The following is a 15,732-nucleotide window of genomic DNA, read 5'->3' on the forward strand; positions in this document are numbered from 1 at the left end:
CCAGAAAATCAAATCAAACGAAAAACCTGCGAATTCTTTGATAATTAGACTCCTCTATGTATGATCGTGGCACTGTGAACAGAAAACAAAGCCTTATGCTTGTAAGCATTTAAAAAACACCTGAAGACAACCTTCTCTTGAAGGATTTTGAGTACAAGCACTGTTTCCATAGCTCAATAGTAGTCTGGCTGGCAGCAGGACAAAAAAAAAAACAACAACCACCACCAATCAAAAACACACCTAGTAAATAAATTACATTACATGCCCTGTATCGTAGATGTCAGTACATTCAATTAATTGAAAAGCATCAGGCTAAAGGTTGCTACATCAAATGCCTAAGTAAAAGATCCAGAATAGTTGTCCTGAACTTAACATTCAGATCCTTTACTTTCTTTTCTACCTAGCTGCCAGATACACAAAGCTTCCCTTTGTTCTTAATTATACTCTGTATGGTTCACTCAGAAAACAAAGGAAAACAACTCACAACAGATCGGTTGTGCTGGACCTCATTGCTTCTATTCAATACCTCCAACTCTCGAGCAGTTCCCAGCCTAGGTACTAGCCACCCTCAATGCCCTCCAACCAAAGTCATCTTCCCAGGTGTTGTGCAGTCAAGAGACAGTGTGAGAGAAAAGCAGCAGCAGCGATAGGCAACCTCCTGCAGCCAGGCAAACAGCCATCCTCACACCTCCAAGCTCTGTGCAGACAGCTGGCCAGAAGAGGCATCTCACCTTGGCAAACTTGCCAATCTGAGCGCTCACTGACTTCTATCTGAAACGTGTCAATGTACTGAAGTATCAAAGTCCTGAAGAGATGGGAACTGACAAAAATGAAAACACAGCTGTACGTCTCTACAGCAGAGACTTGCCAGTCCAACAGCACCAGTTCCTTCTGAATTAAGAGCTTACATTTAAAGTAAAACACAGCCAACATCTCATCAGTATCCACACACTGCTGCTGCTCAAGGCTTCAGTTACACCATCACATGAATAAGAATTCAAGAAGCAACAGAAAGTATCTGAATCAGAAAATATCACCCACTGTGACATGAATGCGACCTACAGAGAGCAGTAAGAATTATGTAATATTAGAGGGCAAAGTACTGGCAAGAAATGAACCCAAATGCTGCTTAATTTGCAATACACAGGGTATGAGGAAAATTAAAGCTTCTATGAGCACGTGGGTGGCTGATGAGTATAATAATTTGTGCTGGAGACTAAATGCTTCCTTTTTTTTATTTCTTCATTTATAGAGTGCTCCCCTGCTCGTCACTTTTTGGAATTAAGTGCTCTCAAGGTTTCTGAAGAATAAACAAGCACTGTGAGCAGCCAGAGAGCAGTTTTCAGATTCACTCAGTATCAAATGAAAGTACGTGTAGTAGGAAAGAGACAGGCAGGCCATCTATAGTGTAAAACACAAGGATGGGGAGAACCCACAATGTGTATCTGCAAACGAGAGTACAATGAAAAACTGAATGCTATATGCCCTACTCCTAAACTAACGAAACAAAAAGCCCATTTTCTACCTCACTGACTGAAGTGGAATGAAAATGAGTACAGCTCACTCTGGTGGGACAGAGGTTTGTATCTTGAGTTGTAAGAAGATTTAAAGGCTAGGGGAGTGCATATCCAACACAGACAGCCACAGATAGACATTTTGTGGGCCCAAAACACGCCTTGCTGAGGAATATAATATTAATTCCTTACCAAAAAAAGGCATCAGAGTCCAAAAACAGGAAGAAAAGAGAGCATTCCACTCATTTAACACATGAAATCTATACCTACAGAACTTCTGTTTTAGTAGATATTTACTTGTATACAAAATAGAAAATTATAGCTTAGCTTACACTGGTAAGTCTGCAGAACCCTTCCAGGTCCATACAGAAATAAAAATGACTATGTTCTTTAACTGAAGAGATAACTGGGTGTGCTTCAAGGGATTTCTTTAAGTTCTAACTGCAAGAAATGCATCACCAGGAAGCTGCATGGTATTTAATAGCTACATGACTGAGAACTTCTCAGTCCTCTAGTGTCAAATCTGAAGTACTGCTCGTGACAGCAGCCAGGTGCAAAACACCCTAACACCTTTCCCTTATGAAAGCTCTGTTGTGAAATAGAGCTTACTCTTTCCCTTAACCATCTCATCTACTTTTATGAGGTTTTTTTAAACCTGGTTTCTTTAAGACTTATCTCTCTCCATCAAATTCAACTGAAATTGGAAACAGGTTAAAAATTTTCAGTGTGCATCTCTTCCACTAATAAGAGGCAGCACAGACTTCACTTACCTAGCAAACCAGAGGACAATAAGGTGCCAGAATAGTTTTTGTGACAGTTAGGAATACGTAACTATCACGCATTTATTCAGAACAATAGGGAAGGTGCTTGAAGCTGTCAATATACAGCTAAAGATATTATTGCAGCAGAAATTATATATCCTTGCATTACTATTAACCTTCTGTAAAAATGAGACAGGCTAAAACAAGAAGCTGGATTTCTTCACAGTAGTATTTCCAGAACAGCAAACTAAAAACAACAAAACATCCACTCATGAGAAAAATGTATTAGTAGATAAAATAAAATCAGCCAATATAGATTCCTAGTACTAAGTCCTTCCCCAGTTACTCATATCCATATTGTCATGAGCAGTCCCACTGTCCTCAGCCAGAAAAAATATTAACATAATAAAATTGCTGCTCTGTCACCAAGACAGCTGATAAAACTGTTTAGAGCATTACTATTTCTAATTTACTGTTACACCAGATTTTGTAATGCACCACAACATTAAAAAATCCCATAACCAGTCTGAGTTTGTTTGTAGGAATATTTTTACCTTGTTTCACAGGAATATGAATTGCACATCCAAACTGTAAATTACGTAACGTCGCTTGTAAATCCATAACCTAATGTAAAGCAGAGAAGAGAACAAGAAGAGCTAATGTCAACTTTGATTTTGTTCTGTTCATATCACACGTCACTGTTGCCTGCTTAAGTTATACACATTTGTTTTTAATCTTCTGATTATTACTTGTGAGTTAGAAACTGTAAATTTATTTCTAGTGCAAGTGTGATAAAAGACAAGCCTTCCACAATTCCTCAAAGTACTTTTATAATTCTATTAAATCAAAGTGGACATAGGTAATATTTGGGACCAAACCCCACTATCAGCTTTTAACCTCTGCTATCACTGATCTTTAATTTCACAGCACCATACCACATGCACCTTTACCATAAAGAGATGCCACGAAATATGGTGTTGTTACAAAAACACCATTGCTCCAGTATTCTTACAGTTCATCACTGGACAGCTCTTACATTCCTGAGATCTCATAGCACTGGAACCATTTTATGTTTTGTATTCCCAAGTCGCAATAACTAAATTTGAACAGTAACCTTTTTTTTTTTTAAAGACATCATCTTTTATTTATTGAACACTTTTCAAGTAGGCCCTCAGGTGACCTGAGCAAAACTGGAGGCAGAGGAAAGGAGGAAATGAGAGATGAAGACTATTAGAAGAGAGCATCAGCACGCTGAATTCCTTCCACGTCACTCACGTACAGCCAATGCTACTGCTGAAATGCAGTGCATTTTCAGAGTTTCTTTTTTCTTCCAAGCAAACAACCTATTAGCTAAATACAGAAAAGATAGTTTTCTGTTCTTCTCCCATCCTCTCTGTGCTTATAGTACATTCTGCTAATGGAATGTAATGTCATGAATACCAACCTATACATCAAACAGGATTGCAGAAGCAAAGTAGGACTTCGTTATTCCTGTCACAAGATCTCTGGTTACCTACTAATTAGGAAAAAATGCATTAAGATACTTTCTAATTTTTCTCTGTGAGTTGCTTTACCAGAAATATTCTGTTTATTCATCAAATTATTTAACAAAAGCATTTCGTACAGTTTTACAAGTAGTGGTTGCCAAAATTTTACCTGCCTGACTGCTCTGTCTCTCTCCAAACTAGTTAACATTTTCTCCCTCAGTGCAGACTGGTATTTCTCAGTCAGCTGCTGCAGCATTGGTTGGTATGAAGTATAATGTGCCTTCAGCCTGTGAAAAAGAAGAGACAAATGCTTCCACAAAAATGACTTAAATCAGAGATTTCTGTCTCTATACCTTCCCAAACTACTGACTAAGATCCTAATCTAGGCAAAATATGTAATACGGTGACGATCTGTTAACTGCAGTGAACATTTTCTTTAGAATACTTAACTACTTAAGTTCCTCAGACCAAATTAAAGTCAGATATATAATCTCTGAAGAGAAACTGATCGGTACAACGCATGACACTAACAGCTTCAAAAAGACTGCATTTTGCAAAACGCTGACACACAGAGTCAATGAACAGTGCTCTCCTGCATTAATACATACAAATATGAAAGTTAAATGCAAAGAACTCCTAGCTTCTGTTGCATGTATTGATTGATAACAATACTGACAGGCCAGAATTCCAGGAAACGTTTGGAGCTGTGGATATAAAGCAGTCTACAACTTGGTTTTTTGCATAAACATGCAAACAAAAAAGCTTCCCGACTCAATTCTTTCAGCTGGCCCAATGATCCTCAGATGGATAACATACAAGTTCCACTTTTTAAGGGAAAGAGACAACAATAAACTGAAGTATGTTATGTTTTCTGAATGACAAAATTATTAAAACAAATATTCTAAAATAAATCAGTTTGACTCAACACCAACGGCCAAATTTGGGGTTATTTGCAATCAAAGCATCATAGTAAGTTTTATATAACTGCCACTTCACTGTAACTACTTCAGCACTTTAAACTCTACTATATTGTCTTATTCCCAGGTTTATCAGGTGAAGAGAGGTAGGAAACGTCCTAGAAAACGCTTGGAAGCTGCCTACTACAACAGAAGCCAACCTGTGAAAGCCATAAGCCAGTACTAAGAAAAGAACAGCTCACCGAGCCGTGCCTCTCCACCAGATGCTCCACCATTGTTCAGGCCATGACCTAACAGTTCCCACACACCAGGTAACAATGAAGTTGTTATTTTTACAGTAATACAAGTCCTTTGTTTTTTGGTTTTTTACCTTTTAATGTCACATATAAGCCTGTTTTTCTCCTGGACCACTCGCTTATGGTGCATTCTATGGAAGTCACGTTCTTTCTGAATTTTTAGGAAGGCCTCTTTCGCTTTGCTACACATAAACAGAAAATGTATGAGAAATGTATTAGCTTCTTCCTACTGTGTGCTGAATACACATAGAATACATATTCAGATACGCACATAGCTACTATGTCCAAGTGTGAGAATTGCTACTATGCCCCATGGTAGGAAACCACACTTTGAGGTCTTTTTGTTGCTTAACAGCATACAGAACCATGGAGACTCTCCACTTCTTTACCATTCCTCTGTTCCTTTAGAGGGAATCCATGGGGATTCTAGCAGGACACATCAGAAAGAGACAGAGAGATGGAAAAGCGTCCCATTGCCCTGCAAATCATGGAATCACAGAATTGTAGGGGTTGGAAGGGATCATCTAGTTTCTGAAAGAAAGCTACACTAGAGAAGTTTTAGGCTCTACCCAATAGTGTGCAGCCTATTCCCAGGCTTTGTCCTCCGTCCATCACGGCAGGAAGGAAAAGATCAAATTTCAAAATGAATTGCAAACATACCAATAACCTGCTTTTCTTTAAGCATGCTCTACATACAGCCAAGGGACACAGACACTTTGCTCTATAAACATAAAAAACCCCTCTGTATATTTACAGTATACAGATGCTCCTTGCTCCTACGTGTATTTGGCAGGAAAGATTAGTGCACGCATTATTTAATTACACAGGAAGCTTGAAATTAACTTGCACAGAAATCAGCTGATTTGCTCTTTGCAAAAATAAAGCTCACTTGCTCCTCAACAGAGGAGTTAGTTAGAAAAGCCACTGTGACTACTGTATACACAATAATCACAGGTCCAGGAATAGGACCTTAAAGTATTACATATACAATGCATTATATTTAACATTACAAATAATGTATATTCCCTAAACATGCAACTATCATTATTTACACGTGTACATTTAAACGTGAATCACTGCACGTAGCAGGAACAGTCAGAAAGACCCAAAGTAAAGCACAGTGAATTTAATGACACAGTATAAAAGCCAAAGCTGGCAGAGAAAAACAAACAGGCAGGGATTCCCCTGCAGGAACCACTAGAAAAAGACTCCACACAGCTACAGACACACGCATAGCTTTGTGTATGCACACACGCTCAAGTTGTGAAACAGAATAACTTGTCAATCCATTTCAACTCTTCTCAGAAGAGGGCAGAGCTCAACAAAACCAAGAACTGATTTTCAAAGGTAAGTTTTGTGCCTTGTTCCACCTGCACTCATGTGGAATTCAATTCTCCAAGAGGCTGAAAGTTGTAGACTTAAGAATATTAATCAAAATAAAGAGAAAATTAGAGAACATGTACCCTCGTGCTTTTATTTAAAATATCTAGCATCAAGAGCATTAAAAGTGCCACGTGATTAAATGGATGCATTTAAATATGGTGCACAACACCAAAAGGTGAACCTGCCCTATTTTTTCATGGTGTAAATGAATAAACAAGTGCAGGATTGTTGATATTTTGGTACTGAGGTAGGAGATCAACTGATTTCATCAATGATGAGAGCAGGAATAGCAATAACAGACACATTCCTAGACTGCTTTGCATTTTAACTGTTACAGTGCCTGCAACCCGAGTGAAATAGATGCTCTTGGAAAGAAAATCTAGGCAACCATTAGAGAAATATTGCAGCAGATAGCATCCCTTACCAAAGGACCAGAGATAAGCTGCGGCGTTCAAGATAAAACGGAGTCTACTCTATATATTTTAACTATTGTCACATAACAAACCAATTTCTACCAGAAAACATCTGTTTTTAGTAATTTAAACATGACTAGCATAGCTAAACTTTAAGGGAATGGCTGATTTATTTCTTTTAATATATACATCTGAGGGATTTTGTTCTATTTCAAGATGACTTCAGATATTGGACAAGCTATTAAACGTGTACACTCGCTGCATACAGCCAGTGAGGCCAATTGTCATTTTCCCCTATAAACAATGAAAAGCCACAGAGAAACACAAAAAAACAGACTGTAATCCACTCTACTTGCTCACTGCTTGTCACGCAATCATGTAAATACTGCATTAAGATACCTAAAACACAACTACGTTTCCCTTCTAAACACTCTTCCAGCAATTGTTAAGCAGTGTTATTGCAGAAGGGAATTGGTTTACACTCATTTAACCTGGGCCCCCATACTGCTCTAAGTCCCAAATAATGTCTCTTCTCAGCTGAAGGCTGTCAAGAGTAGCAAGCTCAGAAACACCGAATGTGATTAAAAGCTATCTTCAAACACACTTCACAGCACTGCATTCTCACTGTGAAAGCCTTCTGACTGATTCCCTTCTGACTGATTCACATAGCAAAATATGGGTATTCCTTTGATAAGAAATCGTTATTTTCTAGCCAGTCAAATCAGCATTTCTTTAGAGCTCTCAGGCATCCCGATGCGAGCGCAAGTTGGTGAATTCTCTCTCTCAACATTTGAAAACCCACACTGTTCCCAGGTAATTTTGGCTCCTGATTAATACTAGCTTTATCATAGCCAGGGTACTGACTCTGGTTTTTGAATGGGCACACAAGAAAAACCTCATTAAACACCTCAGTAAAAGGAGTTAGAGGCAGGTGTCACAAGCAACGTTTAGCCAAAAGACAAGGGAACACTAGTTCACAATCAGCACAGCTCAACTGCTCAGATTCACTCTATTCCAGAAACAGCACTGTCCCAACTCACAAAATATTCAAAACCAATAAAACAAGCTTACGTCGATTAATACCAAATCACCATTTGCTTCCACTATCTTGTTATTACATTTTCTGCTTCATGAAATAAAAAAAAGGAGGGGGAAAAAAGAACAGAAAGCCATCTGAGCTACTAACAGTAATCCATTTCAGAAGGGTTACATTTTGTACTGCTCCCTGCTCTCCAACGCAAATGGGAGACACTCAGCACTCAAATCCCATAACCAAAGAAACTGCAGTATAAACTGGAAGTAGAAACTTCCAGTATAAAACAGCCCATCTCCCAGTCTAATTGACACTGCAATATTTGACTTAATCATTATTAGGGCTGTTTACATAGCCATTAGACAACAGTCAATTAATTTTTCCAATTAAAAGGTAATAAATCATTATCATTGGAAAATAATTTGATTATAATCACTGCTGGTGATAATGACTAAGATCTAAGTAGCTGTTTTTCATATAGAAGAACAATCTTAATGAAAATAAATAGCTTGACCAATCTAGACGAGAACCAGAAAAACAGAGGGTTTCTTTGTCTGGCTGATTGCCCTCCTTCTGATTGTTGCTCACAGGGATTTTATAAGCACATATTTTAAAATTACACAGTAGAAAAAAAAACAAAGTCAAGCGTGATATTATCTCTTAGGGTTAATACCTGAAGAATACATGCAGATCTACCACTCTTCAGAGGAGACTGCATCTCCACTACACAGGCTAAGTATTTTAACTCTTATATCTTCAGTACAACTGACTTGCAACATCACCCACTGCCACATAAACGTAATCAATGAATGTAATTTACACCAACATACCACTACTGAGACCAAAGTGACTGATTTTTCACTTTCTTTTTAAAAGGAGGGTAAATTAATTTTTTCTATGCTGCTATTTTGTACTAGATCTAATTTATAGTATATTTTAATACATATTGGATATAATATTTTACTTTCTACTTCCACACATCACAGCTTCTTGTTTCTATGTATTTATTGCAATCAATGCATCTTGAAAATTATGTTCTATAGCCTCGTTAAGATAAAGATTTTGGTTTCCAAAAGAACACAAAAAATTAAGCTTTATTGGAACTATCACCTAGAAATAAAAATACATGCAGTCAGCATAACGAACACTAATTTATTCTTTCCATTAAGTACTTGGGTTTATACTTTATCAGGCCATTTTCTACTGTATATTATTTGGTTTAATGAAACTTCATACTTAGCAGCACGTTTATAGTTGTCCAAATCTTCCCTCAGTTGTGCATTCTCAGCCCTCAGTTGATGGTTGCAGGTATACACGGTTGGCACAGACCCAATGCCTTCGGCTGTGAACACACCTCTCTCTACGAGCTCGTACCTAGGAGAAGTTGGAAAAAGATTTTATTCTGCGTTCCCTATTTCTCAGTTCATTAGCATTTCCCATCTCATGCCACCATTTATATAAATTATCAAGGCAGGTATTTCCTAACTGAAAGCATTTACCTCTTTGATAATCACTACCAATTAGCAATATTACTATCCCACAGCAGTGTTCTATTTTGCCACTTCTCATTCTAAAACATATTTTCATTGTTCGTAAACCAAATGCAACACAGATAACACACTACTTGAACCATACACTGGCTCTTTTCCTTTCTTGCTCCCAAAGAAAGTCTTAAGAATGAAAAAGTATTGTCATTCTAACAACAATTTAAGGTTTTCAACTTCTGTATGTTTGTGTACACAAACAGCTTTTTCTCTCATGTGCTCAGATGTGCAGAAGATACAGATACTTCCTTTTGAGACTCAGAGACTGATGAAGCTGTGAATAATGTGGATGAGTGACTCTACAGGCTATCTTCAGCACAGCACTTTGAGCTCACTTAATACAATTTCTTCATTCATCTTCCTCATTCCATCCTGATTACTTACGTTGCCCTCTCCTTATTTAAATGTATTTGTTCACTTTGCCAGTCTCTGTAGAACAAGATTCTGTGATGTAGAAGCCTGAGTGCTGTTTTTTTTTTTTAATAAAAGTAAGTACAGACTAACTTACATTTTGAGAAGCAGATATAGGGCAATATGTAATCCTGTCTAGCAATTCAGGAACCTTAGGAATGAAAGCCACTCAGTCATAGATGGGTACCTTTTAGGAATGTTCATCTGTTGAAAGGATATCAATAGAGCAAGCCAGGATAAATCTAAGAGACAATGTAAAGACAAGTTCTGACACTAAAAGGAATAACAGGAGTGTTAATTTGCCTTTTCAGAGGAAAAACATTTTGAACCAGTAGTCAGAAGGCACAGCATTCCTAGATACATAAATCATGCTGCAGAAACAAGAAGGTCTACTCCTGTAGACTCAGAAACTCTGACTCCTGTAACTCAGAAAGTGACTTTTACCTGAGATCTTACAAAAAATTAAGGGGAATGTTAGAAACTCCTGTACCTAAATGAGTTCCTACAGCCAGCTGCTTATCCAAATACTACGAGTAGCTGTAGAAACACTCATTCTTACAGATAAAGCTGTCATTCACATTCACCACCAAAAGACATCAGGATTTTGAAAGATTAAACGGAATGGGTACAAAGCAAAACTCACTGCATCTTCACTTTGTTTTCTTAAGCAAATTACAGTAGCAAGACCTCTAATGCCAAGAAGGAAGCTCAGTCATTTATTTAATGAATACTAATTGATGTGTAGATACAATTCTTATCAAAAATACTGAAGAGCACTTCTTATTGCCAATGACCACAAATCCATGAGCTCCTGTATTTGCCAAGAAAATTTCTTCACTGAATGCCCCAAATAAACTTCATGAAAAACACCAACTTCCTGCATGAGGACACACCAAAGACGGATGCAGTTAGTCACCAGAAGAGCTAAGAACTCTGAAAGACATTTTTAATGAAATATAATTAATGATGAAAAAAATCACTCTCATCTAAGAGCCCTCCCAAAAACAAAGGGTGTAGGGCATGCAGCAGAAGTGGAATAGAAAGCCATAGAACAAGATTGAACTGTGATATTTTGTCCAGTAAAACTTAGCTCCTGCGTGCCTAGCCAACTGCCAATTTGTTGTTGTTCTCATTTCATCCATAATAGAAAGGATCTGTGATGCAAAATGAAATTAGTTCCTTGTACACAAGAGCATTTTCCTAAGATTTTCAGAACAAATGAGTTATAATTCTCGAATCGCCGTTAACAATTAACTAAGAACTTCGAAAGTGAAGGAACAGATGGCCAACTATGATTTCATGATCAAAGCCCAGTGCAGACTGACTTACAATAATACATTACTACTTCATCAATTACACTGATTTTGAGTTCCTAACAGATCTAAAGCAATCAGGTTGTAGACAGGCCGTGCAATTAAACTAAGTGACAGACAGCTGAGGATAATCTTTTATCTAGGGGTAACTCACCTAGAGATGCATTCAGGGACATGTTTCAGCTTTTAAAAGAAATTTCTTAAATAAAATTATCACTTTAATTGATAACCTCTTCAGCAGTTTCAACAGAAAACTAAGAAAGAAACGAGCACAAAAAACAAAGCCCTAGTGTACTCTTCCCATCTATAACTGTGGCACGTAAGTGGAAAATTCATATTACCATGTTATGCTTGCTCTGTAGGCAAGTGACTTGTGCAAAACTAGATTAAGACAAAGAGGACCTAAATTTTCATCTCCTGCAGCAAGCGAACCAATTAAATAAATATAAATTTATGCTTCTATGATTAAGTGAAGTTATAAACAGTATATATAACTAGTGCATACAAACAGTATCAGGAAATACTTTTATTTGCTCCTGGTCTGAAATACACAAAGTGTATTCACTTACTGCAGCTGCAAGTGCCCTACAAATCCAGGCTGACATTTATATACAGACTTGTTTCACTCGTTACAAGCTCAAGCTGAGAACCAGAACTGATTCTTCTTCAAGAAGGGAAAAAATAAAAATAAAAATAAAAAAGAGCTGGGAACAACTGATTTTTAGTCTCATCTTTGCTGACAGTCACTCTGCACGATGCCTAGCACCAAGAGCAAGAGAATATCGATGTCCACTCGGGCTTTGCAAGCAAACTTGAAGCTACTTGAGTATTATAAATGAGTATTATATCAGTTCTAATAAAAAAAAAGTCTGTTTTAGAGTGATGCTGCTCTAGAACTAACAAGCCTCATTTGCCTCAGGATTTCTAAGCCTAGGGCACGATGTACATTAATAGGACTATATGACCTCAGGACTAAGGAGAACTCGCAACAGAAGAACCAGAAGAAACTTAGGTCAGTCTGAAGTAAGCAGATTATTTCCACTGTCTTTGGGGAGTTATGACATGGAGGATCACAACCTACATCCATTTTCCTCTTTCTACCAAAAACGGTTTTTGGTTTGGTTCTGTTTTTTACTTAGCTTTTAAATGAATCTGCCTTTATACTCCAGGAGGACACGTCAGCCTTGCTTCAAAATGTTCTGCTATGTACGGACCCAGACAATCTTTTCAAGGTATACTAAAGACTCAGAAAGCTTTTCACCTTGTAAGATCACTTAAGTTTATTCACAGCTTTAACCACATGAAAATTTTCAAATCATTGTCCTGCAATTAGCCTGCAGGGCTCATTTTACTCCCACGCTGAAACATCTCCAGGTCTCTGAAACACTTGGAGATAACCAGTCAAATAAGTTTACTCACTAAAGGCAGTGAAAGCTCCATGCTGTGTGTGAACAGCAAATGGTTCATCTGCTCATCAGCCTGGCACCAGGCTGCCAGCAGCAGCAAGCTCTCTGGGATTAGGAGCTATAGACTGTCGGATACATCAATTCACAGCTGATCAGCTCATGCACTTCATACTGCAGAGCTGTCAATCAGTACACTTCATGAGTAACAAAAGCACTACAAATCTTGTATATCAAAAGAATAGAAAAATTAATGGTAAATTACACGTTCTAAAAATAACTTTAGTCTAATTTTTAACTCTTTAAAGTACAGTTGAGAGAAAAGCGTGCAAAAAATACTGAAGAAAATCACTGTGTTAGAAATTTTTTCATTACAAAGAAATAATGAGTTTGCCTTAAAATAAAGCAATAATGACATCTTATACAGCTGGACAGCATACCAAAGTGTTTTTTCAAACCCTGAAATAAACAGATAATTTGCTTCAATTTAAATGACCTTTAGATCTTAGACAGACAATTATTTCAAAGCAGCCCTTTTGATAAATTTTCTCTACGTTAATTAATTTCTCATTTGAAATTCCATTAGTACTTGATCACCGCAGCGTGAGACCAAGAGAGTCGTCCCAATACATAATGAAGAACCTGAGTACACTAATCTGCTCTCACTTTCATTAATACTGTAAATTATCTATCTCAAACCAACAGGAAACGTTTTGAAATAAGGTATTAAATGCAGCTAGTTGCTATACACTAGGACTATTTCCTGCCACACTGAGCTTATTTGTAATGCTACTGAAATTAAACATACTACTCAGAGAGGAAAAAAAACTGCACGTACACCTAAGGATTTACAAGACAGAGCCTGCTAAAACGAGCTCTTGCTCTGTTAAAAAGCTGTTTGAATTTTGCCACTGATATAAAAATCAGACAGTAAATGCTTCAAAGGAAGCTGTAGTTTCACAAAAAGGTCACTATTTATATCTATCTAGTATTAATTATCTTTTCCCATAAAAACTGCTACACGCTTTCAAACTTACACCACCTGTATCAGTCCTTCCGTGGAAATGAGTACAGAACCACAGTGCTCCTCCTCCAAGGATCATTTAAATCACAATGACATTAATAAACAAAAGAAAGCCAACTACCACACTATTTTGACTGACTTAAAAAAAAATTGTCAAAGATTGTGCTTATTCTGCCTCAAAATACAAGGCCTTTATGAAAAATGTCCAAAATCATGCAAAACAAATAAAATATACTGAGTACTACAATACACTACAAAGCACCCAGCCTTCAAGTGAGCACCCAGGTTTTGGAAAGCAAGAAAATAAAAGCAGCATCACTGAAATGAAATGCTGGGTCATTCTGCAGGGGATTTATTTCATCAATCAACAACTTTTTGGATTGCAGGTGCTTTCCACTCTTCTTTGGTAGTCAATGGAGATGGGAAGGTATTTAAACAGTACATCACAAATGAGGTATTTCTCTTCACTGGTCACAAAAAAGGTCTACAGTGAACATTTCTGGAGTGAGGTCAAATGTGGAGAACCTTTCAAAGTTACCTGTTCAGTAGCTCCCTGGATTTGGCTTTTGGGAAAATATGTCCTAAAAACAACAGTTTTAATCTTCAACATATCTATCTGATCAATAGAACAATGCATATTATTAGGGACTCATTCTGAAATTTTTCTGGAAACACATCCTGAAACACTTTAAATATCTGAACCCTCAGCTCTACTTCCTAGTTCTGAAGGATACTTAAAATCTCTTATCTTACCATTCAGTCTGGAAGCAGTCAAGGGTTCTGGACATACCCAGACTGGAGAAAAAATTGCAAAAGAAGTCGTCCACTGCTTCAGGTATTTCAGACACTGATTTCTCAGAAGTCAGAACTGATTTGGAAGCCTGAAATGAAAATTTAATATTTGTTATTAAACCTACCAGAGAAACATAGTTACCACTGTTTCTGAAGTCATCTAAAGTCACAGATCTATTGAGTACAGCTGAATGCCCCCCTTCTCCTTGCTTATCAGACCTGCAGTCACTGACCCAATATTTTCTAGTATCAAAACCTATGGAAGATTATAGAGAACGAAGTAAAAAATTACACTATTTAAGGAATAAACTCTGAACCAGGAATAAACTGATAGGGATCTGAAACTATTTGAACTAATAGATGATGTTTTGCCACTGAATGGAGAGAAAATGTTATTTCTCATGTTCCTGCAGCCTTTGGCAGCCTTCAAAACTACAGATGAAAACCTCAGTACTTCCCCTGCATCTCCATCATTAGGCATCTTACATAGGAAGCCCCACAAACATCAGTTTTTCCTTTTCTTCTCAGCATCCACACGCAGACAATGGAGTGTCAGACCACACTGCTGTAAGTGTTAGCAAAAGGCAGATGGTACACTGAGGCTTCATGTCCAGCTCCCCAGTGCCACCATCAAGACAGACAATTACTAAGCTAAGGTCAACTCATTGGTCAAGGATAGCTGCCAAAAGCTGAATCAAAACAAAACACATTTTACTACAGAGAAAAATATGCCTTATAGACCTTACTGTCGTAACATCAATTTCTTTCCTTCATCTAACTATATCCAGACAACTCAGTGCATTCCTTGATATTAAGCTCATCCAGAGAGGCATCAAGATACGAGGAGGTATCAAAGTAAAATACGATGCAGTCTGAAACATCCTCTCCCAAAGCCATTTGAAGATAATCAGGTAAGAGAGGCTGCTGCAACTTGGCAGCTACCTGACATGCCTAAATGCATTCAGGGAACCTCACGCTGGGTAAAATGCAACAATGGACTTTGTCACCAACACTAGGGCTACTAAGACTGCACTGCACAAGCCTGTCCTCCTAGTAAGATGAAGAAAGAGCAAAACCTGAGCTCAACAGCTAACTAGCCTGGGGAATTCCGACAATCCCAGGCATAGGTGGATTATTCCTGCCCTGGGATTTATGCAGCAAGGTTCTGGTAGCGACAGGGCTGCAGAGTGCACGCACCCAGAGAGCAGGGCCCACTGCTGCCCCGTGTGGCATCAGACCCAGCTGCTCCCAAAGCATCCCACCACTGGCCAGAGCTCAGCTCTGAGTGATGCTGGGTACACCTCTGCAAGAGCAGACCTCAGGAAGGGAAAAACTGCTGCACAACAGCTGCTGGAGAGACCAGAGTGAGAAATGGGGGATAAACAGCCCTGCAGCCACCAAGGTCAGAGAAGAAGGAGGGGAGGAGGTGCTCCATCAACAT

At 38.0% G+C, this 15,732-nt stretch overlaps 1 protein-coding gene across 1 annotated transcript in view; it reads right to left on the bottom strand.

The window, feature by feature from the left end:
• Positions 1–15,732, bottom strand: part of SPAG16 (sperm associated antigen 16) — a 337,389-nt gene that overhangs the window by 316,699 nt on the left and 4,958 nt on the right. Inside the window, 5 exon segments of the mRNA XM_065750928.1 lie at positions 2,830–2,899; positions 3,932–4,049; positions 5,050–5,157; positions 9,041–9,178; positions 14,253–14,380. Coding sequence (XP_065607000.1) covers positions 2,830–2,899; positions 3,932–4,049; positions 5,050–5,157; positions 9,041–9,178; positions 14,253–14,380 — 562 coding nt within the window.

This window comes from Cyrtonyx montezumae, unplaced genomic scaffold (assembly GCF_038088225.1).
Source record: "Cyrtonyx montezumae isolate F1298 unplaced genomic scaffold, pur_monq_1.0 scaffold_7, whole genome shotgun sequence".
NCBI lineage: Eukaryota > Metazoa > Chordata > Aves > Galliformes > Odontophoridae > Cyrtonyx > Cyrtonyx montezumae.